We start from the raw sequence: 26,816 nt of genomic DNA on the forward strand, positions 1-26,816 counted from the left end.
TTAACAGACTCCAGTCAAGTGACAGCGACTCAAAGCCCTTCGAAGAAGACTGTTGAATCAGGACAGTCAGTTACAATAACATGTAAAACCAGTGATGAACCTGGTAACTGGTGTAATAGTAAATATTGTATTAGCTGGTACCTCAAGAAACTGGGAGATGCTCCTAAACTCCTCATACATAGTGGAGATATCCGATATTCTTCCACCCCATCTCGATTTAGTGGAAGTGGATCTGGTAAAACTTTCCAGCTGGTCATCAGTGGAGTCCAGTATGAAGACAGTGGAGAGTATTATTGCTTTGGTGACTTACGTGGTTATAGGTTCACACAGTGATAAAGACCCGTACAAAAACCTTCTTCAAGAACCTGCTGAAATCAACTGCAGATACTGAGAGGAAGTGAAACAGGTTAATAACACACAAACAAGCAGTAAACCTAACATTTTATAGAAAACTTCATGTTTCAGTGGATTGGGGGGGCACAGTTTATATCAAACAGTGACAAAGAAAAAGAATGTCATTGATCTCTCCTGTGTGTTCTCATCGGCTACGGAGCTTCTTGGCCTGGAAGTGAAGGCGTCAGTGTTGCGCCCCCAGTGTGGATGTGAGCATCTCTTAGCGGCTTCCTATTTAATAATAATTAGAATTTGAGTTTTGTTTTTGAATTTAATCTGTATTTATCTGTTGCTACTACTAGGACCACGAGAAATCAAACACGAGAGAAAAAGAAGGTCATATTGAGGTTTAATTATTAAAGTACAGTATATAACACTGGAAATATTGTATAAATGTCCTATGTACTCGTAGGATATTTGTTTATTGCTCTTGATTCTTTTGCATTGTAGGGTCTAATTAGGTTGAGCTGTTACATTTGAAATATAATACTATCCTGCGATATATTCAGACGTCAAGAAAGTCTCACACTAACCAGGCAATCAAGCTCGTTTTATTACATATTCCACACAAAGAATGATCTTGCTGTTAATTGTTTTTATCATGCTGATAATTTTGTTTAGTTATTTTATCATCTAACATTTAAAATTGGAAACACATTTTTAACGATCATCAACTCTTGTAAGTGTGACTTTTATAAACCAGTTGAATGAATGTAAATGAAAATATGAATTAATTCTAATAAATTTATATTGTCACTGTAGTATATACACAAGTCTTGAGCTTTGTTGTCAGACAGTGTAGAAACAAAATAACATGCCTAGTAATTCGATTCGCTGTTTCCGAATTTCGTGGGATTTTAGATACTTTAGACAGATGCTCGAATTGTTTTGTGGAGAATTAGTAACAGAATATGGCGCATTAAACGCAGGAATAGATTCAGATTTTTTGTGAATCGATGCAGTTGTTAAAAAACTAATAATCGCGATGCGTCACTCACTAGATGGGGTTGTTTACCCATGCCATACTCCATTTAAAATATTTCAAACAGGTATTTTGCTTATTAATAATTACTCCCTTTATGCGACCATAAAACAAGGCCACATGGAATTTGTAGTTGGTTCACATCACAAGTGATAAAATCTGAGAAAATTGTGAAAATAAATGTAGTCATTTTAATAGAGATAGTTTAACTTTATTCAGTTAAGTAAATGCTCATGACAAAGAACTTCTTAGTGGATCCCACAGAAATGTATACATCTTAATGCATTCTACAAAAGTCATCACCAAAACCGTATAGTTTGACAGCTGGTTAGTTGGTTGACTAACCAGAATCCTTCACGTTTCTTACATGTGCGATCTGTATAAAATGTGTGGTTCTTTGAAATTATTTGAAATTAGTGTTATTAGACACCAGCAAACAGCAATGTTTATATAAGGCAATACATTCCTGTATATGCAAAACACTCCAACTGCATATTAAGACATTCTCGTGATTTACAATCACATTCATTCGATTGGCCTTAACGGAACTTCTTTCGTAAGATATATTTGGAAGATAGCATTTTGGGAAAACTGACAAGCTAAAAGACATGTAACTCTCCAGAAAATGTACATTCTAATTGACCCTTCAATCCAATAACGCCATATTACTGCTAAGCTTATTATTTCTTCAGGACAGTAACATTATCTACGCAAGTAAGTCAATGCTTCTAGCTGTGTTACCTCTGATTCAAAAAACGTGGCCAAACACAATTGATCAGACAAATAGACATTGCATTCTTAGCGTTGCCACTATCGGAGCATTAGCATTAGTATAAACTGTTTTCATGGCAGAGCAACAGTTTGAAGACAAACTTGTTAAGCTTAACTTCTGATGTTTATAGCTAGCTATATCAACAGATCTGGTTTAATGGCATATATAGTGCAACTCTATGGTTTTTTAACACATTGCACTTGCAATATGTGTTAGCTTAATTGCGTAGAGTATGTTTCTGGCCTAACAATAGCTTTTCTGTTTTTACGTCACAAAATGAAGAAGATTGGCAATATTGAACTGTAACAGATTCGTTTTCCTAAATTTAATTTTCATCTACTGAGCTCTCCACAGCAGACACCTCCTCCCTACACCACATAAGACGCTCCTCAAGCCGAATTGCCCTTAAACATCCCATGGGATTGTGGGAAGGACGGTCCCTACTGTGACAACTGGAAGTGCTGGACGGAGACTCGGGGAGGTTAGCACAATCATCTTGGATGGGCATTTCTGGTGCCCCCTAACCTGGTCAATCACATGTTGTCATAAAACCAGTATGCCATGTTCTGTCATCTTTTTTGACCACAATTTCAATTATCCATACTAACTGACAAACTGGATCATTTGTTTCCATTGTCCTTCTCCCCCTGTTGGTAGGCCTCCCTCTCAGGTTCCACTGGCATGTAAATGTCCATCGCCATCGCAACCATGACCATTGTCATTCAAATGGTTGTTATGGCACTAGCAGACCCACGGTGTCGGTTCAAAGCTTCCTCCAGGAATGCTACGATCTTGTCACCATCCTCCTGTGGAAAGTGATGGCAAATGGGCATAGGACAAGAAGTTGAACAAGAAGTGACCATTTAGCTGTAGCTGCTGCTTCCATGTGATTTCATGTCACATACAAGAAATTATACTGATAAGCTTTGAGATGATGAACATGGTGAAAACAGGAAATTTGCAGTATGTAGTGTGAATCAGTATGTGCGTGAATGTGTATATGTGGATCAATGAATACATGGTTATGTTATATGTATGTTGTATTTATGTATGTTATATTTGTGTATTTTAATTGTAGACACGTTTCAGCACTTGTATGGGCCCCAGGAAGACTAGCAACCACATTGTGGAAGCTAATGGGGATCCAAATAAATAAACAAATAAACAAAAATCAGTGTGTTTTTTAGTCTCACCTCACTGATGAAGGAATGATGGATAAGTTCATTGACCAAATCTCTGGAACTGTCACCTGTAATGGCCACATATCAGGATTCAGTACATGATATTTTAAATCTGAACCAATCACTGAACACCATGACTTCAAATTATAGTCAATGTATTTAAACATTGATAAGCATGTTTGAATATTTAAATACTAATTTCAAAAGCTAATGAGGAAATGAATAGTTTGTGTTGTTCCAAACCAGTGTTATTTTAGATATTATTATAATATTTATTCATAATTGGATTTTTTAAATATGTTATATATCACAAAATCACAACAGAATTACTAAAACTTAAACTTCTTTTATTTTTCATTTATTTTTTATTGAGCTTTCATATATTTTTATTTTAGCTTCAAAACTGTTAGTACTTATTAATAAAACATTAAGTAAGTTGCCAAAAGAAACACTTTTAAAGTTTTTTTTCATCTAATATGTATATATTATTTTATTCCAGCTTTATTTCATGTGTTGAAAAATTGAATAAATATAATTTAAGAGTTTAGTATTAAACTAAGTTCTAGGTCTACTTAGCTGGAATAAAAAAAATAGTATTTTGTAGGAATTACAATATAATAGTGTGATTAAAATATCTTAATGTGAAATTAAAAATTTAAGTAGAAATTAAAATTGAATGGCATCCAACAATGCAGTACTGCATTGTTGGGTGCCATTCAATTTTAGCACCACTTTACTTACTGTATGTGGTGACGAGATGATAAAAAAAATGTGAAAAATATGTTTGGAAAGAAAAAGTCAATGCGGTTAAACTCACTTGGCATAATATCACAGCTGAGCTGCCGATGGAGTTTATCATCCAGTTTCAAGAAAAGAGTGAGCTGTGAAAACAGCAGATATCAGTTCATTTGCCACTGATTCAACAGATGTTGCCATGTTGTACCCCTTAACATGAGTATAATAGTCTGCATTATCATTAATAACAATTAAAACAAATGTAGATGAATCACCAGAGACACAAAGAGCTAAACAGAGAATCACAATCCCAATCTAACACTGTCACTGATCAAGATTGCTCTTGAATTAATCTTTAAACTAATCTTTAAATAGCATTGAGACAAACTCACATGGGTTTTAGTAGTTTCTTCATTAGACTCCAGGTTACAATGCATCTGTACCACCTAGAATGACAATTTAAGATTAAATAAGAAATAACTGATTGAACTGAACTATAATACAGTAAATGTGTTTTGATGAGAACACACACCTTCCTGGTCTCAGCCTCTTGCGGCTCGGGCGTGGGGGTCTTCACCGTCTCCACCTGCTCTTGGGACATGGAGAGGGCACGAGGTACGGGATGGGGTCGAGTGGACGCAAAGTTCATCAGAGGGTAAATGCCATTCCTGAGCGGTAAAATGCACATGTACACATTACAAACCACAAAATCCACAGGCTACGTTTTAACATTATTGCCTTTATCTGGTAACTCTTACTTCACATCCTCCAGAAACTTGTCCAGCTCTAGAGGAGAAACATGAGAATACCTGCAGGACAGGAGAGATAAAAAAAAAAATACAAATTATCAAACATGCATGATTGTATCATATTACATATCCTTCAGATTCTAATATGCTGATTTGCTGCTCGAGAAACATTTATTATATTGAAAGCCCTTGTGCTGCTTAATATTTTTGTGGAATCCATGATACATTTTCTTTCAAGATTCTTTAAGGAGTTCAAACAGAATTGATTTGAAGGCATCTTTTGTAATAGTATAAAGGTCTTTGCTGTCACTTTTGCTCAGTTTAATATGTGCTTGCTTAATAAAATGATTTCTTTTAAACAAACAAATAAAATCTTACTGACTCCAAACTTTTGAACGGCAGCTTAAGTTGAGGCTTACTTGAGCTGAACGCGAGGACGATCTTTATGAATAATCTCTGCCATGACTCCATTTGGGTCGAATGATTTGGTTTTCTCCTCCACACAGTTCTCTGGAAGCATGTCTTTAAACCCAGATAACATGTAAAAGGAACATTTTATAATTTAAACAATAATAATCCATTTTACCTGAAATCCCATCTTAAATGTATCATTTAGGTTATCCTTCACAAGAAAACTACCTGAAATAAATGAAGTATTATTATTTCATGGCTCAGAATACTTGATTGTGATTGGTCAGTTACAATAAACAAATATGAACAATTTTGAACAATGAATGCTAAACTGTACAACCTTGTTGCCAGACAACATATATCCAACATAGCAATCAAATAAAATAACTGAAACTAAAACCAATCTTTCTCTCCAGTAATACCTGTATATAGTCACAGTCCATTATCTCTTACATATTTAAATACATCTTCTATATGTGACCCTGGACCACAACATTTTTCAAAATGTAGATTTATGCATTGTCTGAACGCTGGATAAATAAGCTTTCCATTGATGTATACATACATACACAATATTTGTTAGGATAGGACAATATTTGGCCGAGATACAACTATTTGAAAATCTGGAATCTGAGGGTGCACAAAAATCAAAATATTGAGAAAATCGCCTTTAAAGTTGTCCAAATTAATATTTTAGCAATGCATATTACTGATCAAAAATTAATTTTTAATATATTTACGGTAGGAAATTTACAAAATATCCTAATGATTTTTGGCATAAAAGAAAAATCAATAATTTTGACCCATACAATGTATTTTTGGCTATTGCTACAAATATACCCCAGCGACTTCAGACTGGTTTTGTGCTCCAGGGCCACAAATATGAAATTATTAAAAGTCACTACAAGTGAGAGAGAAGGATGAAAGATAAAAAAATTTTGAAGTGGCTATATAATTTTTTTCTGACAGTTACAATCAATACATTCTTATTTTTGATCTATTTTGAAGCACGCTTACACTGGTTATTGATGAGGCAGTGTGCTGCGAGCAGCTTCAGTGAGTGCACTTCAAACAGCACGCGGTGAAACAGCAGGTCATGTGCCGTCGGTCGGAGTCTGGGATTGTGACGCACACACATCTGGGTGAACTCCTGTTAAACATCAAAGAGCAAGTCAGTAACTGTCTATCACTGATATTCAGTGTAAAAAAAATAAAAGATTATTGGAGTCAAACTCATAAAATAATTTTTTTTCATGCAGTTTTAATAAATAAATGTGTTTTTTTAGGTTTCAGATATTTGCATTAACAAACAATATTAATTTTAACCCTATAAAGACTACGGTTTCTTATCTGATAGACAAATTTTAGCAATTTTGAACGAAAATATAAACAACTAGTGTAGATCTAATATGGGTTCCTCCTTAAATGTAAGTCTGTGCTGTTGTGTTTGTTTACCTGTTTTATCATCTGCCGCCAAGTGAAAATCATGAGTCCAATTGTATTTAGAAAAGCATCTATCATGCCTATTGAACATAACCCAGCCTTGCACACGTACCCTCATAAGCGGGTCTTCTAATGATTGGCCTGCATTGGCTATGGCCTCCTTGGACACAACTGAATCTCCATTTGCCTGGATCTCCAACACGGCCATCTGAAGGAGTTTAAATATTATTTCATAGGGGACTTGTCACATTTCAGTGCTGTAAAGAGCTGGATGTAATATATACAGTACAACTGCCAGGTCATGCTTTGTTGGCATCTCACCTCCAAAGCACAAATCCCAAAGGAAAAGATGTCAATAGCGTAGTCATCTTCACATGCTGAGAATAGAGAAGGAAATATAAAATATATGAACCCAGAAGTCTAGTGAAGATGTGAAAATGTGGTCACACTCACAGCCATACTCTGGACTGAAGAAGTGCAGGTTCTTCTTATCATCTCGGTTTTGGTGTAGTTTACCACGGACGCCCCCTTCTGGGAACACTTGATAAGAGTAGAGGATCAGCGTGGGTCAAGGTCTCATAAAAACATACATTTCTTTATTGAAAATAAATGTGGGTTTTTAGCTTTCAACTAGTTACATTTAACCCTATAAAGCCTACTGTATCATTTTATACACAAATGTCCACAATCTACTACATTCCTTCTGTAATCTGATTGATAATTTATAATTTTATAGCAAGTATAAGGCCTTTTCTATCATTTTAATAACAGGTTGTGGTTCACATGTTTTTTCTAAGATTTTTTTGTCAATGGCTCTTACCATTCACAAAGAGTCGATGCCAAACTACAGAGAAAAGCAGAAATGAAAGGAGACAATGGATGATGATTATACAGATTTCGTTATTTCATTACCTTCATTTTTGTGAGCATAAGTGCTCCATAAACACTGATTTACTTTCAGTCAAGAAACATTTGTTTTTAATTGGATCTAAATGTTTGCATAAACATTTTGCCATAATTCTTTTAAACAATAAATGTGCCTCTCAGTCAAAAATTAGACCAAAAAGTGGATTTTTCAGAGGAGAAATAAAAAAGGGGTTAAAGTGCAGGGGAAAATTTACCTGATCCAATTTTAATCAGGCCGTTGTGCTGAATGAAGATGGTGTCACATGTGAGGTTGCCGTGAATTATGGGAGGGTCACAGGAGTGCAGGTAACTGATGAGTGGAAGAAGTTGCATGCTTGTTAACACAAACACACACAACCTTCAACACAAGCACGCACGCACACACAAACACAAATGAAGGAGTGTGTCACCTGAGGGCAGAGAGGATCTGTGTACACCAGCGTTTCCAGGCCTGCAATACAGTAATGCATCACATAAACACAAAAATCACAGCACTGCACAATAATAATCATGTGCATCATATATTTAGACATCAGTCTGGGACTAAAAATGCTTAAGAAAGCCTGACCTTGACATTCATGGTCTTGTGGTTTTTCTTGGTCTTTTTAAGGAACTGTTTCAAGCTGCCAGACGACATGTACTCTGTGATGAACACAACCTGTGAGGGATATAAAAAGAAAAGCTATTTCCATATAATGGCCACTTCAGCTTTATACCAAAATAATCTTAAGATCACACTTCCCAAGTTTATGTGACCAGACATTATTTTTTATCTGTTCAACCTCTATTTGGTTAATCAAGCTTGAGACTTCAGCAATACTCTAGCCATTGATTTTGATTTTGTTCACATATGAATTTTTAAGGTCTTTTAGGTTAAATACTGGCCTTACTACTTAAGTGTTTCAAAATACATTTTAAAAAAATTATACAGTTCACCTTTGAAAGATACTTTGATGTAGATATTTTTTACACCGCCACAACAATATAGTCACTTTATTATCAAAAGGACATTGATACCAGCAGTGTGTATCTATGGGTGTTACCCGAGCATGCTTGTCCCCGATGTCCAGCCAATATTTGTGAAATTTGACGATGTTTGGATGATCCACCTGCATCAGGTTCTCAAACATCTCCTTCATTTTGTCCTACACAAATACAACACACAAATATACAAAAATCAAACACATTTGAACATGTTAATCATTTTAACTATCACATACACATGCACTACTGTTCAAAAGTTTGGGGTCAGTATGATTTTTAAAGAAATTAATGCTTTTATTCAACAAAGATGCACTATATTGATCAAAAGTGACAGGACATTTATAATGTTACAAAAATGTCTATTTCAAACTAATTCTGTTCTTTTAATCGTTCTATTTATCAAAGAATATTTTTAAAAATGTATCACGGTTTCTAGAAAAAGTGTAGCAGCAAATCAGCATATTAAAATGATTTCTGAAGGATCATGTGACACTGAAGACTGGAGTAATGATGCTTAAAATACAACATTGCATCACAGGAATAAATTACATTCTAAATGATATTTAAATAGAAAACAGTTATTTAAAATTATAGCACAATATTACTATTTGTACTGTATTTTTGATCAAATAAATGCAGCCTTAGTGAACATAAGAGACTTCTTTTAAAACACCTAAACGGTTTTGGACATTTGAACGGAAATGTTTTTTTGAGCTGAGCTCTCACCTCCACTGTCTTGAAGACCTTCTTGTCATGGAAGAGGACCTCATTCCAGACCACCTCAACACCCTCTTCAGTGTCCATGGCCAGAGAGGCGCTCTCCACTCCAGGAACATTCCCCTGACTCACCTGCAGGGGGAGACAAATCATCACTTTTAACATCCACTATCCATTCCACTCTAAGCGACCTAAAGATTCATAATATCCTCTTATGAGTATTGGAATAAACTAAAGTGTTTTAAGAGTGATGTGTCACTTGAGTGGGGAAATTATCAACTGCTGAATTTAAATGTGATGTGACATAAATATTTAATATTCTATCAGCTGCTATTGATTGTAGTGAAAGATATATATTGATCAGACTGATCAGCATTCTGTCTAGTCTCATTTCTAGAGTTTTATAATCATTTATAAATAAATATATTTTTTTAAATATTACATGCTCTGTTTTAAAATATTTAGAAGTTAATTCTGAGTAAAAATTACGTAAAATGTGTTGTAGTTTTTAATAATGTATTTCATATTTTATAAAATAAATGTATATTTTTAATATAATTTAATATAGAACATTTTATTTAAGATTTTTTTTTATCAATTTAGTTTACATCTTATTCATAACCGTATAATATATCTGTATAACATTCGTTAACCTCTTTTCAAATCAAAATTTGGAAATATAATTTATCTAACTGACTTCAAAGGCATATTTTGATTTTCAGAGAGAAAATGTTACATTTGAATTTGGATTTGAGCCCAAGATAGAGAGAGAGATGCTAGAGTGACATAAAGAGGAGGATCATACTGAGGGAGGGATATTGACTGAAGAGATGAGACGAAAGAGAGAGACAGCAAATCGTGAGAAAGAGTACACATGCCTCTGCCGAGTCATGCATGTCTCACGCTTTATCTCTGTCTGTGTGCATGTGAGCAGACAAATACAGTGTGTGTCCATCTGCAACTGTCTGTACTTGTATGACTAATAAATGCATTTGTCTGCTTTGTTCAGCTGACTGCTGCCAGACAGACACAGCTAGGCTTTTAATAAAGAACAAAAAATCATTTTAAAAAGTTATGGTTTCCATAAAGATATTAAGTAGCACTGTTTTCAACATTGACAAATTAATTAATAAATATTTTAGTAATAATTGCTGTAAAGTCTGCTTCACCATCACAGGAATATTACATTTTAAAACATACTAAAAGAAAACAGTTTTTTACTGTATTTCTGATTAAATAAATAGCCTTGAGAAACTAAAAATCATACCAACTTTTGAATGGTAATGTTGATAAAACTGCAATAACTAGGCAAAACCTTTCACCTAGTATGATATATATGAGTATTTCAATTCAATTCAAGGTCGAGACTTGGCTGGAATTCCATGATTGTTGCAATCCGAGTTGTTTGACTGAGCCAAAAAACGGTCACCTATATTAGATGTTTTACGGTACACATGTTTCTGGTTGGCACTCTGAGCCAAGCTGTTTGTAGAGCTATGGACTGGAATCAGAAGTGTCTATTGCATGCACATTGCAGAACCGCTGGCGATCTTAACAGACCGTATGCATAAATTCAGTGTCATTTTATTTATTCAAGATATTAGGTTTATTAACATGTAGAGGATTATGCATATTTGCATTCTAGTAAACAGGTGATCATTCAAAACATCCCTTCAAATGCATCCATCTCAGCTTCCTACACTTGTTTTGGTCAATAATGTGATTATACTTGTGGAGGAACTGCAGAATTCAGATACACTAGAGCCATTGAGTCATCAGCTGGGAATCAAGCCCAGCACTAGTCAAAAGACCACGATATATCACCCTCACAAAATAAATAAAGCTACAGAAGTGCTTTTCCTGTTGCTTTCTGAGGGTGGTGACCAAGATGTTGTGACTTTAACCCTTTGGAACCAGAACTGAAGTCCTAGAGGAATGTTCTCTAGATACATCATGCTATGAAGAATGCCAAATTCTGTAAACATGAGTCTATCAGGATGGAGAAGAATATACTGATCTACTGCAACTTTTTTCCCCAACCAATCAATCAATCATTCAATCAATCAGCTCACCATCCAATCTTTTTAATGAAAATAAACTAAAATACAATACCATGCTTACGAGATATCTACCACTTTTATGCAACTATGAAATAACTGGTTCTGATCAATTAAAAAAATACATAATATAATAATTTGATTAAATAATGTAAGGTTTATATTAAGTTATATATAAATAATTTAAAAAAGCTGCAAGCTCCAGTCATGAACTTCATGAATGTTTTGTAGCTCAACAAGCTGTTTTTTCGTTTCTTTGAACCTAAAAGACTTTTTGGGTACAACTGGGCTGATCCTAAAACACCATGAAAGAAGTACAGTACTAACCGCCAGTCTGAGCCCTGATTTGTATGGATTACCCACAATCCTTTGGTTGTTTGCATGTATGGCATGTTGCCTGCAACAGGGTTTCATCTCTGAAGTCATGAGGTCACAGAGGCTGTGGTGGGTTTAATGCATGTCGGAATGCAACAGCAGCCATGGAGCATTTATAGAAATTTTGACAAAACTCCTTGATAAGGTAAACTCTTTAAAATTCACTTAAAAGGTCAAACAGACATTAAAATATTAGTTACAAACTTCAGTCTGCAAAACACTAAACAAAGCATAATTTGTACAGCAGTCAAATCCACAATTAAATAGAAATAGCAAATTGCTTTTTCAACAAACAGTCATCACTAAAACAGACATCATACACAATAAGCATAAAGATAATTGTTGGCATGCATGAGAAAAGTTGCCTATTGTGCTGTTCTTCAATACAACAGTATAATTTTAGCTATAATTACACCTGTCGTCTTTAACACATTAACCCACACAAATCTATTCTCAGTTATAAAGGCATTAAAGTCTCTATATTCTCACAGTTTCTGCTGCACTAACATTTTTATGTGGTGCAGTATTTGATAAAGATTCATAGGGAACTTAGTAAAGCATGTATTATGTATGAAAAAAAAAATCTGTTACTTATTGCACTGTTTGCATCACTCCACCCATTCCAGACAGGCTGTCAGTCTGTTTATTAGTAGTGCAGATTTTCAGTGATTGTCTCTGTAGTTACATCATTACGCCAGTAGGTGGCGACAAGTGACAGTCTTTAAGAGTAAGTCATTTGTTTGATTCATTTAACTGATTCATTCGAAAACACTGATTCATTCAGGAACAATACAAGTGCTTGTTACTAGTAAGTCATTGAATCATTCACTCAACTGATTCATTCGAAAACACTGATTCATTCAGGAACAATACAAGTGCTTGTTACTAGTAAGTCATTGAATCATTCACTCAACTGATTCATTCGAAAACACTGATTCAGATACCAAACACATTACTGTGGCATTTAAACGTGTTATGGTCTGTGTTTGGAACAATTTTCGTGGTTGAAAAAATTTACAAACCAACTGAGAATACTGTGCATACAATATTATTAACTTAATATCTGACTTTGTATAAAACAATGTTACAATTACATGCCCACTTTTAGTCTGAATGTTAGCGTCACTCGTGTGATATTACGTATTTAACTGACATGCGCTCTAGAATACTTGATTCTGATTGGTTGAAACCATGAAGTCAAATCCTACATACCTGTATTAGTTTCATGTCTTTCCTCTAGCAGTCTTTCTACTAACACAACAGAATTTAAAGGGGTCATCGGATGCAAAATTCACTTTACAATTTGTTTGAACATCAATGTGTGTTGGAAGTGTGTGTACACATCCATCCTATAATGATAAAAATCCACCCAGTTTTTTTTTTTTAATCCCTATTTTAAAATCCCCTTTTTCAAATCAGGCTGTTCTGAGACTCCTGACAGAATGACGTAGTTCTGCACAGGCCGCTCCCATGATAGTTGATTGACAAGACCATCTTACCTTAGACCCGCCCTGAGTGAGCTGTCATCCGTCTGCCATTGTGTCGACTGGTGCAGGGGAAATCAAGATGTCTCAAATTAAGCTATTGAGGTGTTTTTTTGTTGGATGTAATAATGGATATAGCAGTCGTCAACTGAGCCACCGAAGACAGAGGATTAATGTTACTTTCGCTTTTGAAGTGAATGCTCCGATCCCCAATCTACCTAAATGCATCTATGTTTGCACGAATCATTCGTGATCCAGCTTCATCTACAGAAGAAGTGAGTATAAGGGTTTTTATGAATCTTTGCAAATCGCCTTTCCAAATAATGTGCTAGTTAGCCAGTTTTGTGGCTGAAGTTTACAATCTGCCTGTCACCCTACGGAAGAGAGGGGCGGGGTCATCATGGACTAGAACGGCTTGATGAAAAAAGAGCTATTTTGACAGGGTAAAGAAGGTGTTTTTTTACACTACCATTGAGAAATTTTAACCAAAGTATGTTATAGACTTTTCATTAAGAGCCTAAAAAAATCATATCAACTTGTGGAAAATGGGAATCGATGACCCCTTTAAACTCAAACATTTAATGTACATTTATTTAGGTATCTGTTGAACAGCTATGTAAGGAATAATTGACGACGGGCCGTTGAATTATTAGAAAAATAATGCACACCCGAGGTGGTGATGCGGCCACGACGCGAAGCGGAGTGGCCGTTACACCTCGGGTGTGCATTATTTTTCTAATAATTCAACGGTCCGGAGTCAATTATTCCGCTTATACTACGGTTGCCACACCTCAAGACATCGATCAGATTATATATTTCAAGGGATTCGTCCGGTTTTTCTACTTAAATCGCTATTGTGAGTAGGATTATTTCTTCCGCATCTCATCCAACGACTCTTTTGCTAGTTCCAAAACGTCATTTTAAAGCTGGCAATGGAGGCTTGAGCCGTTGATAGCAGACTAATGCAGTTAATAATGAAGTTATTAGAAAGAGAGCGAGAGAGACAGAGACACAGAGAAAGAGAAACAGAGAGAGAGAGAGAGAGAGAGAGAGAGAGAGAGCGCTTGTATGAATTAGGCTACCTCTGTGTGTCCCTCAACAGTGTTCTGAAGCACCGTCTCTAAACTGTAAGTCTGCTTTAAGATGCAGCGCTGTTATTACCTCGCTAGTGAGAAATGTCATGTGTAGCCTTTAAGTTGCTACACTAGGCTAACTGATAAAATCGTCAGGGCAGCGCTGACAACGATGCGAAGTGATATGGAAATGTAATGCGGTCAAGAAAGCTGCCTGGAACTACGTTCGCCGTGCGTTTCCCTGAAAATAATTGCACACCTCAGAACGTTCGTCAGCCAATCAGATTCAAGCATTCAACGGCCCCGTAGTATAAAAGAAGTATAATGTATAGTCACTGTTGCAAACTTAAAGGTTTTTTTCTGCTAGTATCAAGGTCATAATTATTATGTCTGGGCTTATTGTGCGATAATGACTGACTATACCTTTTCCTTTACATAATTGCACAATGCGATGTATCATCAAGGTAAAAATGTTTCTTTATCAACCTTTTCCATCGCTGCAGCAAACATGCATTTTACCTCTCATTTTCTGCTTTAAAATTCACAGATGGATGAGGTTAAAAATAGCTCAGTGTAATCTCACATTCACAGCTTCTGTTATGCAGGCCACTTTCCATCAGTGTCACGTCTAGTTTACATGTGTGTGTGTGTGTGTGTGTGAATAGGTGAAAGATCCTGTGGATGAGGGACAGTGTCCTCATGCTGACCTCTACATCCAGACACTGAGCTCCAACTGGGTCTGTGCAGTTTTCAACAGGAAAACAGCCCTGGGCTCATCCCTGAACCCGAGAGGTTAGTCTGGGTTAAATCAGGATCGGGATCACGTGTGGCTTGATTTGAACCTAATCACAGACCAAATGGACATAATTAATTTACATTTCTGTAGCATAAGGAACCAAGCTTTGCTCTCCTCCTAATAAACTGTACACTTAAACAGTACAGTACTATAGTAATATATCATTAAAAACAAATCAGCAGCTGCAGGTTGTAAACCTCTCACCATAACTCATCGCTCCAGTGACCTACAAGGTCACTCTGTCTAATATTACAGGAAATGTGACTGTAATTTACCACGTAATACCAGGCTCTGTAGACCAGCCACTTGATAAAAAGAGGTTGAAACAACGGAGGTATTGTTCTGAATTAAGAGAAAGCAGCTCTATTGTTCCAGGAGTTGAAGAAATTGTCTTGCAAGCCCTAAGGCATGCTTGGCATGTGTTTATTTTCTCAAATGGAAAGGTGTTGAAAGTAGATTTGGACTGTTATTGCACCTCACACATGCACAGGTACATCAACTTCTTCTAATAACGAGTCTCTACTGAAATGCACCAGTGTGAGATATGCTGTAATAAACAGCAAACATTAGACCTAAAAAGAATACATTTATGTGAAAATGAACACTAAAGCTACTTTATTCACACACAAACTATTTTTAAACAAGCAAGCAAACTGAAAATAGTCAATATCACTGTCTTGCGAGAGTGTAAAACAACCTACACTGAACAGATTTCATTGTAGACGTTACGTAAGACTCAAAGGTCGATGTGTCTGCATACAAAGCAAGCAGGCCACTATCTGACAGAACTCATATTTGGTGAAATATTGACTAGTCTCCTTTAACCGCTCATTAGAGAAACAGCACTGCAGTATTATTGGATTAAAAAACTACAAAGAAGCAAATAAAATGCAATTAGACTGTCATTGTTATTGACTCCTGCTATCTTTATCCGAGGGAGTTTTAGGGTATTCTCTTCAGACAAACAAATTAAAAGCACTGAGTGGATTACCATGTTAAATAATGGGATTATCACAAAGCTTTTATTCGAATATACGTCAAATGTAACGTTCAGTTGGTGCTTATCTTATTGGTGTTTATCTGAACTGTACACAACCCCAGCAAACAAGAGATTAGGGTTGAACTTTCTGAACTAGGACATCAACAAATCAAGCATTGATTAATCAAACTGTGAGAGTTATGGTCATCATAAAAGATTAAAAGAACAAAAACTTGCTGAAAAAATGAAAACTAGATGCTAGGTATTGAAATTGAATAGAAAAATCTATATAAAAATTGCAAATGTAATTTTAAATCATGTTCTAAAAATGTAATTTTAATAATACCTGTTGTATTATAATTGTTTTTGTTATTAATCGCTAGACTGAATATTGCATTTTCAATTGTACATGTTTTTTAATTAATCTTGATTATCAAATTATACGCTCTTTTATCAATATATCCTTGATCATGATCGATTTACTTCATTTATTGATTTATTCATTGATCTACTGATTTCTCAAATATATGTCAAATCATCTGAAAGATGAACTCCTTAGAATTCAGAGCAATACATTCTAGCAAAAGAGCTCATTCAAAACATCTGAAAGCTGAATTTAAAAAGGTAAACAAAGACAGGCTGAGGTGTTAGGAAAAGCACCGCAGCCAACCGAGAGCATGCTGCGGCCAAAACCAAGAATCAGTAATTATAATGATGTGAAGCAATTCCAACATTTCATCTGCAGCTGCCTTATTCCTGAAAGAAGCATTAATATGTTTTGGCAAAAAAGACCTTTAATAAAAAGCTCTATAAAGAGACTAATCACTACCCAGTGCATTACCTAACCAAACATGTGAAAAAGTGAAAACAAGCTGTTATTTGTATAAACGGCTGGTTTATCAGGGGTTACAGTACAGTGAAGAGTCCTTTTGGATGGAAAGATCTGAGTTTGTATGAGGTTACAAGAGAATACGTTGCCTATAAATACCAGTGGGAAATGATAAAGGTCATGAAATGTACTACTGCAACAAAAAATAAACAATATTTGGTCATATGCTTCAGTATTAAGACCGCAGATAAATAAAGACACTGTAAACATGCTTCTTAAATTTCATTTCCTCCACTTCCCTGGAGGAACTCAGACAATGAAAACAATCCAAGTGCATAAGTCAGTCAATTTCCTGCTGCGGGCCGCAAAAATCCAAACATGTCCTCAACAGCCATTCGTGAAGGAAAACTGACAGTCTGCTTTCATAATGCAGAGCTAACTGTAACTGAAATGCTTATTCTAGTACTGATGTATAGAAGCTTGTTTCAGGCCCAGGATAAAATTAAAAATTAAAAAGGTAATTGCAATTTTTAATATCATAATTCTGAAATTTTTACTCACAATTTTGAGTTTATTTTTTTCAATTCTTACTTTTTAATAGCAATATAGAAACTCAGAATTGCAACTATAAATTCATAATTCTGAGAAAAATGTCTGAATTGTAAGCCAAAAAACTCAAAATTGTGAAAAGAATTCACAATTTCTGATTTTCTTCACATTTCTCTAAATTTCTGATTCTGTGGTGGAAACAAAAACAGACTTGCAAGATCTAAACTCAGAATTCGAAGCAAAAAAGGCAAAATTTCAAGATGTAAACGCTGTGACAGAAACTGAATTCTGAGTAAAAGCCAGAATTGTGATATAAAAAGATGCAATTACCTTTTTTATTCTGTATCAGAAACTAAAAAAATGCAATTGTGAAATATAAACTCAGAATTCTGAGAAACAAAAGTTAGAATTGTGAGCTTTAAACTCATAATTGCAAGAAAAAAAGTTTTAATGTTGGGATAAAAATAAGCTATTTCCTGTTATTCTGTGGCAGAAACAAAAAATGGAATTGCGAGATAATTGTGACATAAGTCAATTACTATAACCTATTACTATATATATAACTATAACCCATGACTTCAAAATTAGTTTCTGAAAACATACTTTCAAATCATTTCTCAGTGGTTGAATTAGCTATGGTTACATGTCAAAGTATACAACAATACAATAACTTCCTGATGATTTCTAAAGCAAACTGTGCCGTTTTTGTAACCGTGCTGTCCATTTCAGCAGTTATAAATCTGTAAAGTCCCTAGGTTTATTCCACTGCTGGGAAAGCTGATGAGAGACGTTTAAATTGCTATCTTCAATACCATTAGTGGGGAATGGGAAACAGAGGGCTGTTCCTTTAATTAACACAAGCCGAGAGCTCTACTTGTTCAGCTGACAGCTCCAGCGGGATCGGAGCTCGGTGTGTGTTGGCGACAGTATCCACTCTTGTGCACCTGTCAGACTGATCTTGACCTAACAAAATGTATGTGCAGTTTAATGCAAGAGAATCAAACTTTCACCTTGGATTTATCACTACCCTCTAAACAAAAAATAACTTGTTCATATGTCCCACTAGTTTCCCACTTACTGTGCTATATATTAATATACAGTAGAGACCAAACTGTACATCTGGATTTTTAGATATAGTTAAAGTCACTAGTTAAATAAGTCTTTAGATATTAATATACAGTGGGGTCCAAAGTCTACATTGTACATCTGGATTTATTTATTTTTTTTCATTTAAATTTAAAAATAAAGCTTTTTAAAACACTTTAAAATAAATAGTCACCAATCAAATAAGCAACTGTGGTGTTCAGATAACATTTATTTTTTAAATAAAAAATGTTTTTAAATTAAAACACACACACACACACACACACATACATAACACAACAACAACAGCATTTAGATTTATAACTAAAAATAAATAATTAATAAATTAAATAAAACCATAAAAAACTTGTTAATTTAAATAAACTTGAACTGAAATAGGAAGAAAATTATTTCCGCTAGTTGCCAAAGCAACTACTTTAGTTTCATTTAGTTTTAGTTATGCATTTTATATTGACAGTATATTTAAAAAAACTGATAAACATAGCAAAATTACTAAAACTAAAACATATAAAAATAAAAGATAAAATTCTACTAATAAAACTTCTAAATTATAACAACAACTACAATAGTATCTAAATAATACTTCAATAACACTGTACAGTATCCTTTCAAATCAGAATTTCCCATTTCCAAACTCCCTGATTTTAAAGGAACTGATTGTGATTTCACTAGTAGCCAGATAATCTAAATACAGGAAGTTCCTACTAGTAAAAATATGAACTAGTGGCCTTTCAATGATTCATTAACAGAAATCATTGGAAAAAATAATTATTATTTAACTATAAAAATACTGTAATGAATATAAAAAAATGATTCAAATAAATAAAATTAGTTTCTTCAACACTCTGTAAAAGAGATAGCTCAAGTATATACTGCTACACTTTGAGTGCTATTCACTCAGCTATATCGCATCATATATGTTGCATCTGTAATGTCATGAAAGATCTATCAATACTAACAGAGTCAGACATCCTCATGCTAAGTATCCGGTCATGGCCGATTACTGCGCCAAGCAACGTAATGACAAAGCATCACTCAAGCAGACTCAAGCTGATAGATAATATGCTATCAGAACATCTAAGTGCTGCTGCATTAGTGTCTCTGAGTTCCTGAAGTGACTGACACGCTCCTCATGCTTTAAACTAGTCCAACTGGGTCTAAACTGTCTAAGCAGGAATTTGATCCTTCTGGAATTGTGGATGACAGCAGATCGCTGAAAACTTAAAAATATCTTCACGATGGAAAATGTGCACTTCTGTGTGTGCACACCTCCCTGTTTATGGTCGGTTGAACATTTTTAATAATTAAACAAGATGTATGTCATCATGCCTTGGTTTCTCTTGACGCTATACGGAGCAAAACGCAGTTCATCTAGTGTGCAGAACTCTTTCACAGGCTTTACCTGTGTCTGTTTTAGAAAGCGGAAATTTCTTTAAACATGATTTCAAAGTCAAAGAAATCAAACAGGCTTCAAAATATAAGCACTGTAATAAGATCTGATGCATCTATAAGCTCACTGTGAGGAGAAACCCAGACAAGCATTTCCATCAAAGTCTTGCAAGTGAAATTAATCACACTTTTCGGCTGTTCATATCACCGCTTTATTTGCTTATAAATGGAAAAACAGTATTAGGGAGGGTCAAACTAATGCACTCATCAATATAAATGATAAGAACACGTGGGAGCTTGTGATACACTTCAGTAACTTTAGTAAGCTTGGAGACAAAGAGACTGAATTTATTCTGACACATTAATGAGATGGAACGTCCCATTTAAATTGTTTGTGTTTGCGTGTTATACTTTTAATTTTAACTTACATTATATTTCGGTCTTCACGCAACATAAAAATTAAATATGATTTAGCAAATATTTCATTGAATTTATTTTTTACACCTTTCAATTCAATATTTTCTTCTTTCTACAACCTTAAATAATTAAATAATGTAGTATGTAAATTATATATATTTCATTTATATCTGTTATGCATTTAAAGATTAAATTAACACAATTATAAAAATGTATAAATTACACCAATTAAATTACATAAATACTTATGTCTCATATTTCATTGAATTAATTTATTTAATTGAATTTACTCATATATATACACATATACATATACATACATACATACATATACATATATATATACATATACATATATATATATATATATATATATATATACGGTAAGTTCCTGTAAAATTTACAGGGAAAAAAACGTAAACTGACATTCTCAGAATTCCCTGCATCGCATTTCAAATTTTGTTTGACCACAGCTGCCGTTCTTTTACCGTAAATTTTACGGAATTTGTTTTACAGTGTTTTTTTACCGTAAATGTAAAATACAGTGTTTTTTTTACCGTGTGTGTGTGTGTGTATATATATTCAATTAAATATTTAAAAACTTATTAAATCATTAAATCATGAAATATATCTAAATGAACAAATAACAATATTAAGATATATTTATTGTGTAATTGTGTATAAAAATACACAAATTAAATTAATTGATATAAATATATTAAAAGAAATTCTACAAATTTAACACCAATAATTTCAGTTTTCAATTTAATATGTCTCTGTGCATCCCAATGTGCATAATATCCACCCTATCTGCCCTAAATAGTATTGAAAATTACTATCACATAGAATTAAGGATGGATAGTATGCACATTGGGACGCAGGCTCCATCTTTCTAAAACCTAAGCCATGACTAAAATTATGCAATAATCATGTTAGCCTTGTCAGATGAATAACAAATACTGAGCTGCCTACATACACAGCCGTCATAACAAGTGGATTACCAGGGCATCAAGTTGCCTACACAGTAGCTAAGCTGCATTTTTGAGCAACTGCCTACCTAGACAGCATGTGTACGCTACAGTACATTTTTGCCCACTTAATAGGAAGCATTTTTTGGCCATCACTTTGAGACAAGTTGCCTTCCTGCATATCAAAAAGAGCTACCTAAGAGTGCGCTTACTATCTAAACATCGTTTTTAATGCATCATAGTGAGCTTACTACCTAGACCTGTTGCATTTTTGGACATTTAAGTAAGCTGCCTACTTGGGGGTCTTATTAGGTGCTCAAGCTGCATTTTTAAACCTCATAATGGGCTCACTACCTATCTAGACAGCGTTTTTTGGGATCATTGTGTGCTGCCTAACTAGGTATCAGTGAGCTGCCAACCTAGACAGCATGGCAACAGCGCCCTGCCTACTTCAGCATCACGGTGAGCTGCCTACCTAGGCAGTCTTTCTGGGCATCGCGTCCAAAACATGCACATCTGTGATCGTGAGCTGAATATTTAGGCAGCTGGGGAGGATTTGAGACACGGCTAATGTTAAACTGCTCCTCAGTGACTGACCTGCTCTTTTCGCTTCTGCCAACGGCCGCAGGGACTCTCCTCCACGATCTCACTCTCATCCTCGCTCTCCTCTTCCCTCTCCTCGGATCCACAGTTTCTCTCCGGGACTGACATAGTCATTATATGTCACGGAATGACCGTCGCGCAAACGCCGCGCAGCCGTTGCGAAGGAAACACCTCAAAACAGCGTTGAAATGACGCGCTGCTCTGTGGACGTCGAGCGCAACTGTTGGCTGAACTTGGCTCACAGATTACCGTAATGACGACACAACATGCATCGCTTAACCGTGTCCAGTTCAAAATGAGTCAGAGATAATCACAATAATATATTATTATTTATAAATATATATAATAATAATGTCTTTGTAAAAACATATATATATAATAATAAATAAATAAATGAGGAGGGTGTTATTTAAAAAAAAAATACTTTTTTTAAGTTATAAGATACTCATCACAACAGGGATAACTGAAATAAATACCATTTATGTTGTGTTACTTGAAATAAAATAAAAGTTAACTGAAATAAAATAAAATATAAAACCTTGTTTTATTTTAGCAAGTAGTATTTCACTATTCGTTTAGTTTAACTTTAGTAGTAACTTTACTAAAATAACTGAAACTGAAATAAAATTCATTTAAAATAAACTGACAAAAACTCACAACTAAACAAAACCGTTCTAACATTTATTAAAAATTAAAGAAAATTACTAAAACATTAACTACAGCTTCAAAACAATATAAAAGCTAAAAATGATAGACAGACAGATACATAGAGAGATAGATAATTGATTTTTCTTTTATGCCAAAAATCATTAGGATATTAAGAAAGATCCTGTTCCATGAAGATATTTTGTAAATTTCGTACTGTAAATATATCAAAACTTCATTTTTGGTTAGTAATATGCATTGCTATTATTTTGTTTAGTATACTTCCAAACCCAACACCCAGTCACACACACACACACACAAACCATGTTGGCTGTCATGTATGTTTTGTTGACCCTGGTTACTCTGTATCTGATTTGTCACCTGTAAATAGCATGTTTGTTTGCATAATAAAAAAAAAAAAAAAAAAAAAAAAAGTAATATGCATTGCTAAGAACTTCATTTGGACAACTTTAAAGGCGATTTTATCAATATTTAGATTTTTTTGCACCCTCAGATTCCAGATTTTCAAATAGTTGCTTCTCGACCAAATATTGTCCTATCATAACAAACCATACATCAATGGAACGCTTATTTCCTAAAACTGACCCATATGACCTTATGACCTTATTTTGTGGCCCAGGGTGACATATTTAAAAAAAAATTGTTCTCTTATCACCCTTGCCATGTTGCCAAATGCTACTTTTTAATTTTGTCATCATTTTACATTCAAGCACATCTTTAGCAGGATCGTAGGGATTATGTATTTTCTTTTATGCACTCTTCATCATCTGATATCAATGTTTTCTTGTCTACTGAGAGATTTTCAAGCATATCTTTGATGTCAGTTAAAACAGCAAAATAAAAAGTATCTCAGCATAATCAACTAATATGTCACAGATTTGCAGACAGGTGCTGTCCATGGTTCTGATCAACCGCCGACAGAGATAGATTCACTGTTATGTTACATTTCCTAATAAAATTCAAGTTATTCTACAGAAGAGCAAAATTTCCTTGATGTGCACAATAAAGATGCATATACACATACATATAGGTTAAATATTAATATATTTTTAATTAATATTTTAGCTCTATTATATTACCTCTTGCCAGGTAACTATTTATTTATACCTGTGCTGTTATTTTCTAATCTGAGTTGAGGGCACTAATGCAGCAGCACACACAACCCCAGTTACTAAACCAGCATCTAGAGCACAGAATGACCCTAAAAAGAGACAAACCCTGCATGATGCCAGCACACAGTTACAAAAGAGCAACGGTTCAGCCAAGGGTTAAACAAATACCTTGCTAAAAAATGCCCTTGTTTATGTTACATTTCATAAATGATTATCTGAGCTGTCAAAGTACTTCAGGGTCAAAGCAGTCTCCTCTCTTTAGCATTAATGGAGTGCTGGAAGACAGGGTTTGTGTCTGAATAAGGCCGTAATTTGACCACAACTAGCTCAAAAGCAAAATTTTTCTGCTTTTTACTTTAAAATCTGCTTCTTTCAACAAACCAAGGATCATTACCCATGTATAAAATAGCTCAAAAATATGTCTTTGTTAGGAAACAGTGAAGAGTTTTTAATGTTATCACAATCACTCTGATTAGTAAATGAAAGATTAAAATTTTAATGAATAAATGATGTTAAACAAATAGCAATACTCATAATATCTCACACTAATTTTAGATGCTAAGAGAAGAACAGATAAAAGAACAGTGCAAAGATATTCTGCAGTGTGACCAACACCTATTAATGAATTCATAAAATTATTAACAGTAATATTAAGGATATGTGATCATTTTATCCACTATGGCTTCTTTGCTGCCAGGAGAGATGGAGATCCGTTAGCGTAGCTCATATTGCTGCAGTGTTCAGCTCTTGTTTTCAGCAAGTCCTGAAATGAGAATAACAGTTAATATTCAATAATTCCAAGAGGCTGAAGAGAAATATTAAATACACCTCATCCTCCAACTGTGTTGTGAAAATAAGCATTTTTATCATTTCAGGACAGTTTTGTTATGAGAGCACAGAAGAAATAATTAAATCAGCAAATAAAATAAAATATAATTTTTTTTTATTCATTTTTCCTAAGTTATGGACAGTGAATCCGATTTTCTTTCATTGAATAGAGTTGTGGGATGACAGATCTGATTTCCTGGAAATTACATTGCAATATTGCACAATGCAGTTTCTTTGAAAATGGTTATATAAAACATATGAAAGGTGTCCAAACAAATCAGGAAAAATTCAACCAAACAAACCAAAAAGTTCAAATTTAGCTAGTTTCAAAGCAACGGTAAAGAGATAGAAAAGCTCTTGTTCAAAAGCTCACTTTAAACACATCAACAACATATCAAGTCCAACAGGTTACAGCCTGTTTGCCGTGTTTATTTTGGAAAAAATCGTTCTACGAGATGTTTACGTTCATGTGGGAATCTCACCTGTGTGATCTGTGGTTTGTAAATACAGTGAACGTAAGCCTTCGGCTCAGTCTGGATCTCTCCATCGTGGATCTTATAGCAGATTCCACAGTCAATCAGAGGCTATGAACAGACAAATGAGAAACATTAACAATCACATTTATACCAACACATTTCAAGCTCAATTTGAGACTGTAAAGATGAAATAAAAGAATAATTTAACATAGACACCAGTGCATTTTAGCTTTACATCATGCATTTTCATGTAATACAAAAGCAGCAATATAAAGCAATACAATCATGTGAAGTGCATATAAAAAATTTAATTCTGCTGCAACTTACTCTGTCATTTCTGAAAGCACATTTACTCGGGTTTGGATTCTCAGTTCCTTTAGGGCATCTAGTGGCTTTTAGGTAGAAGCGATGGTAGAGATAACTAACACCAAACCCACCCTACAACAAACCAGGTTATTAGATATCATAACTTTAGACCACATTAATTGTTTCAATGAACAAAAAGATCACAATCACACTTCAGCTCATGGCTTTCTGTTTAAATGTTTCTGACTCAGATATGAACATCACCAAAGTAAAATGCATTTAACTTAACACTCATGTTGTAATCCAGTCATTTTGAAAAAATCTAGAATTTTTCCTGAAAATTCTCATTTATGTTCAATTTTTTTCCAGCACAGCATAAGGGTTAAGAGTGTAAAAAATTGCCTAAACTATTTTTATAATAAAATTAAATTACTTTTAAAGTCTGCAAAAAGAAGAGAAGTTAGAGAATGCTTCAAAAAAGATACTTACATCAATGTCAGATTTGTCCAAACTCTTGAAGAAGAGAAAAACTATTTGAATTGTCTGGTACGAGTTGATTTGTTCCACAGCCAGTTCAACACCTTTTCTGTAGTTATCAGGAAGTTTGCTTAAATCCTCTTGTGCCTCCGTTGTGTCCAGAAAGACTCCAGCGCTGACCAGGACGAGGAACAGAAACACAGCCATCGTTGCACAATCCAGAAAATCCCTCAGACAGGCTCGTCTTTAGGTTATACGAAGGTACAAAGTGCAGAACTTCTGAAGAATGTAAACCGTGATGGATGTGTTGAGTCTAAATCCCCGTACATGAGGGAGCGAGAGAAAAGAGGGAGAGATTGTGCAATCGTGGGATGTTTTTGTGGGGTGAGTCCTCTTTTCTTTTTGTCTTTGTGTTTTTGCTTTCACATTCAGAGGGAATGTGAAACCATGCGGTCTGAGCAATCGGACTACCATCCAGTGGAGAACAGACACTAACAACTAAAGATTTTGGCTTAATTAATGGGGAAAATATTAAATTATGCAGGTCAGAATCTTTAAACAATATGCTATCTTGAGTTTCATGACAAACATAACCTAAATACAAGTCAGTGAACTCTGTAGGCAGGACTGGGTGTGATCCAGCTCCAAACGCTGACTAGTTGGGGCATGAAATGATGAACGGGGGGGTGGAGGGTAATTGCCTTACCAGAAGAGATTTCATTAAAACTGTTTATTAATAATATTTATTTGTATTAAAGGAATAGTTAACTCAGAAGATTTACTCACCCCTCAGGCCATTCAAGATCAGAACAGATTTGGAGAAATTTAGCATTACATCGCTTGCTCACCTATGGATCCTCTGCAGTGAATGGGTGCCGTCAGAATAATTGATTTTTTTCCTACAAACATGCAGATTTTCACTTTACAAGACATTAATTGATGGACTTGAGTCGAGTGGATTACTTGTGGATTATTGAGATGTTTTTATCAGCTGTTTGGACTGACGGCACCCATTCACTGCAGAGGATCCACTGCAGTGAGTGATGTAATGCTAA

The 26,816-nt window shown here is 34.7% G+C and overlaps 2 protein-coding genes across 2 annotated transcripts; both read right to left on the bottom strand.

Annotated features, from left to right (window-relative positions):
- Window positions 1–1,568: 1,568 nt before the first annotated feature.
- On the bottom strand, window positions 1,569–22,136 carry LOC306864910 (nuclear receptor-binding protein 2-like). Its single transcript, XM_079409199.1, has 18 exons — window positions 21,891–22,136; window positions 9,283–9,405; window positions 8,616–8,717; window positions 8,141–8,230; window positions 7,983–8,023; window positions 7,788–7,882; window positions 7,487–7,510; window positions 7,120–7,206; window positions 6,988–7,043; window positions 6,779–6,874; window positions 6,241–6,373; window positions 5,232–5,334; window positions 4,822–4,872; window positions 4,596–4,731; window positions 4,456–4,509; window positions 4,146–4,209; window positions 3,341–3,396; window positions 1,569–2,953 (listed from the first exon to the last, which is right to left on the bottom strand). The coding sequence occupies exons 1-18, from the start codon at window positions 22,008–22,010 to the stop codon at window positions 2,870–2,872; spliced, it is 1,515 nt and encodes a 504-aa protein (XP_079265325.1). The 5' UTR covers window positions 22,011–22,136; the 3' UTR covers window positions 1,569–2,869.
- Window positions 22,137–24,150: 2,014 nt separating this feature from the next.
- LOC306864953 (uncharacterized protein) lies at window positions 24,151–26,396 on the bottom strand. The gene is made up of 4 exons (XM_079409269.1): window positions 25,774–26,396; window positions 25,306–25,416; window positions 24,985–25,086; window positions 24,151–24,437 (listed from the first exon to the last, which is right to left on the bottom strand). The coding sequence occupies exons 1-4, from the start codon at window positions 25,966–25,968 to the stop codon at window positions 24,351–24,353; spliced, it is 495 nt and encodes a 164-aa protein (XP_079265395.1). The 5' UTR covers window positions 25,969–26,396; the 3' UTR covers window positions 24,151–24,350.
- Between the last annotated feature and the right edge of the window lie 420 nt (window positions 26,397–26,816).

Source organism: Barbus barbus (genome assembly GCF_936440315.1).
Source record: "Barbus barbus genome assembly, chromosome: 46".
Taxonomy (NCBI): domain Eukaryota; kingdom Metazoa; phylum Chordata; class Actinopteri; order Cypriniformes; family Cyprinidae; genus Barbus; species Barbus barbus.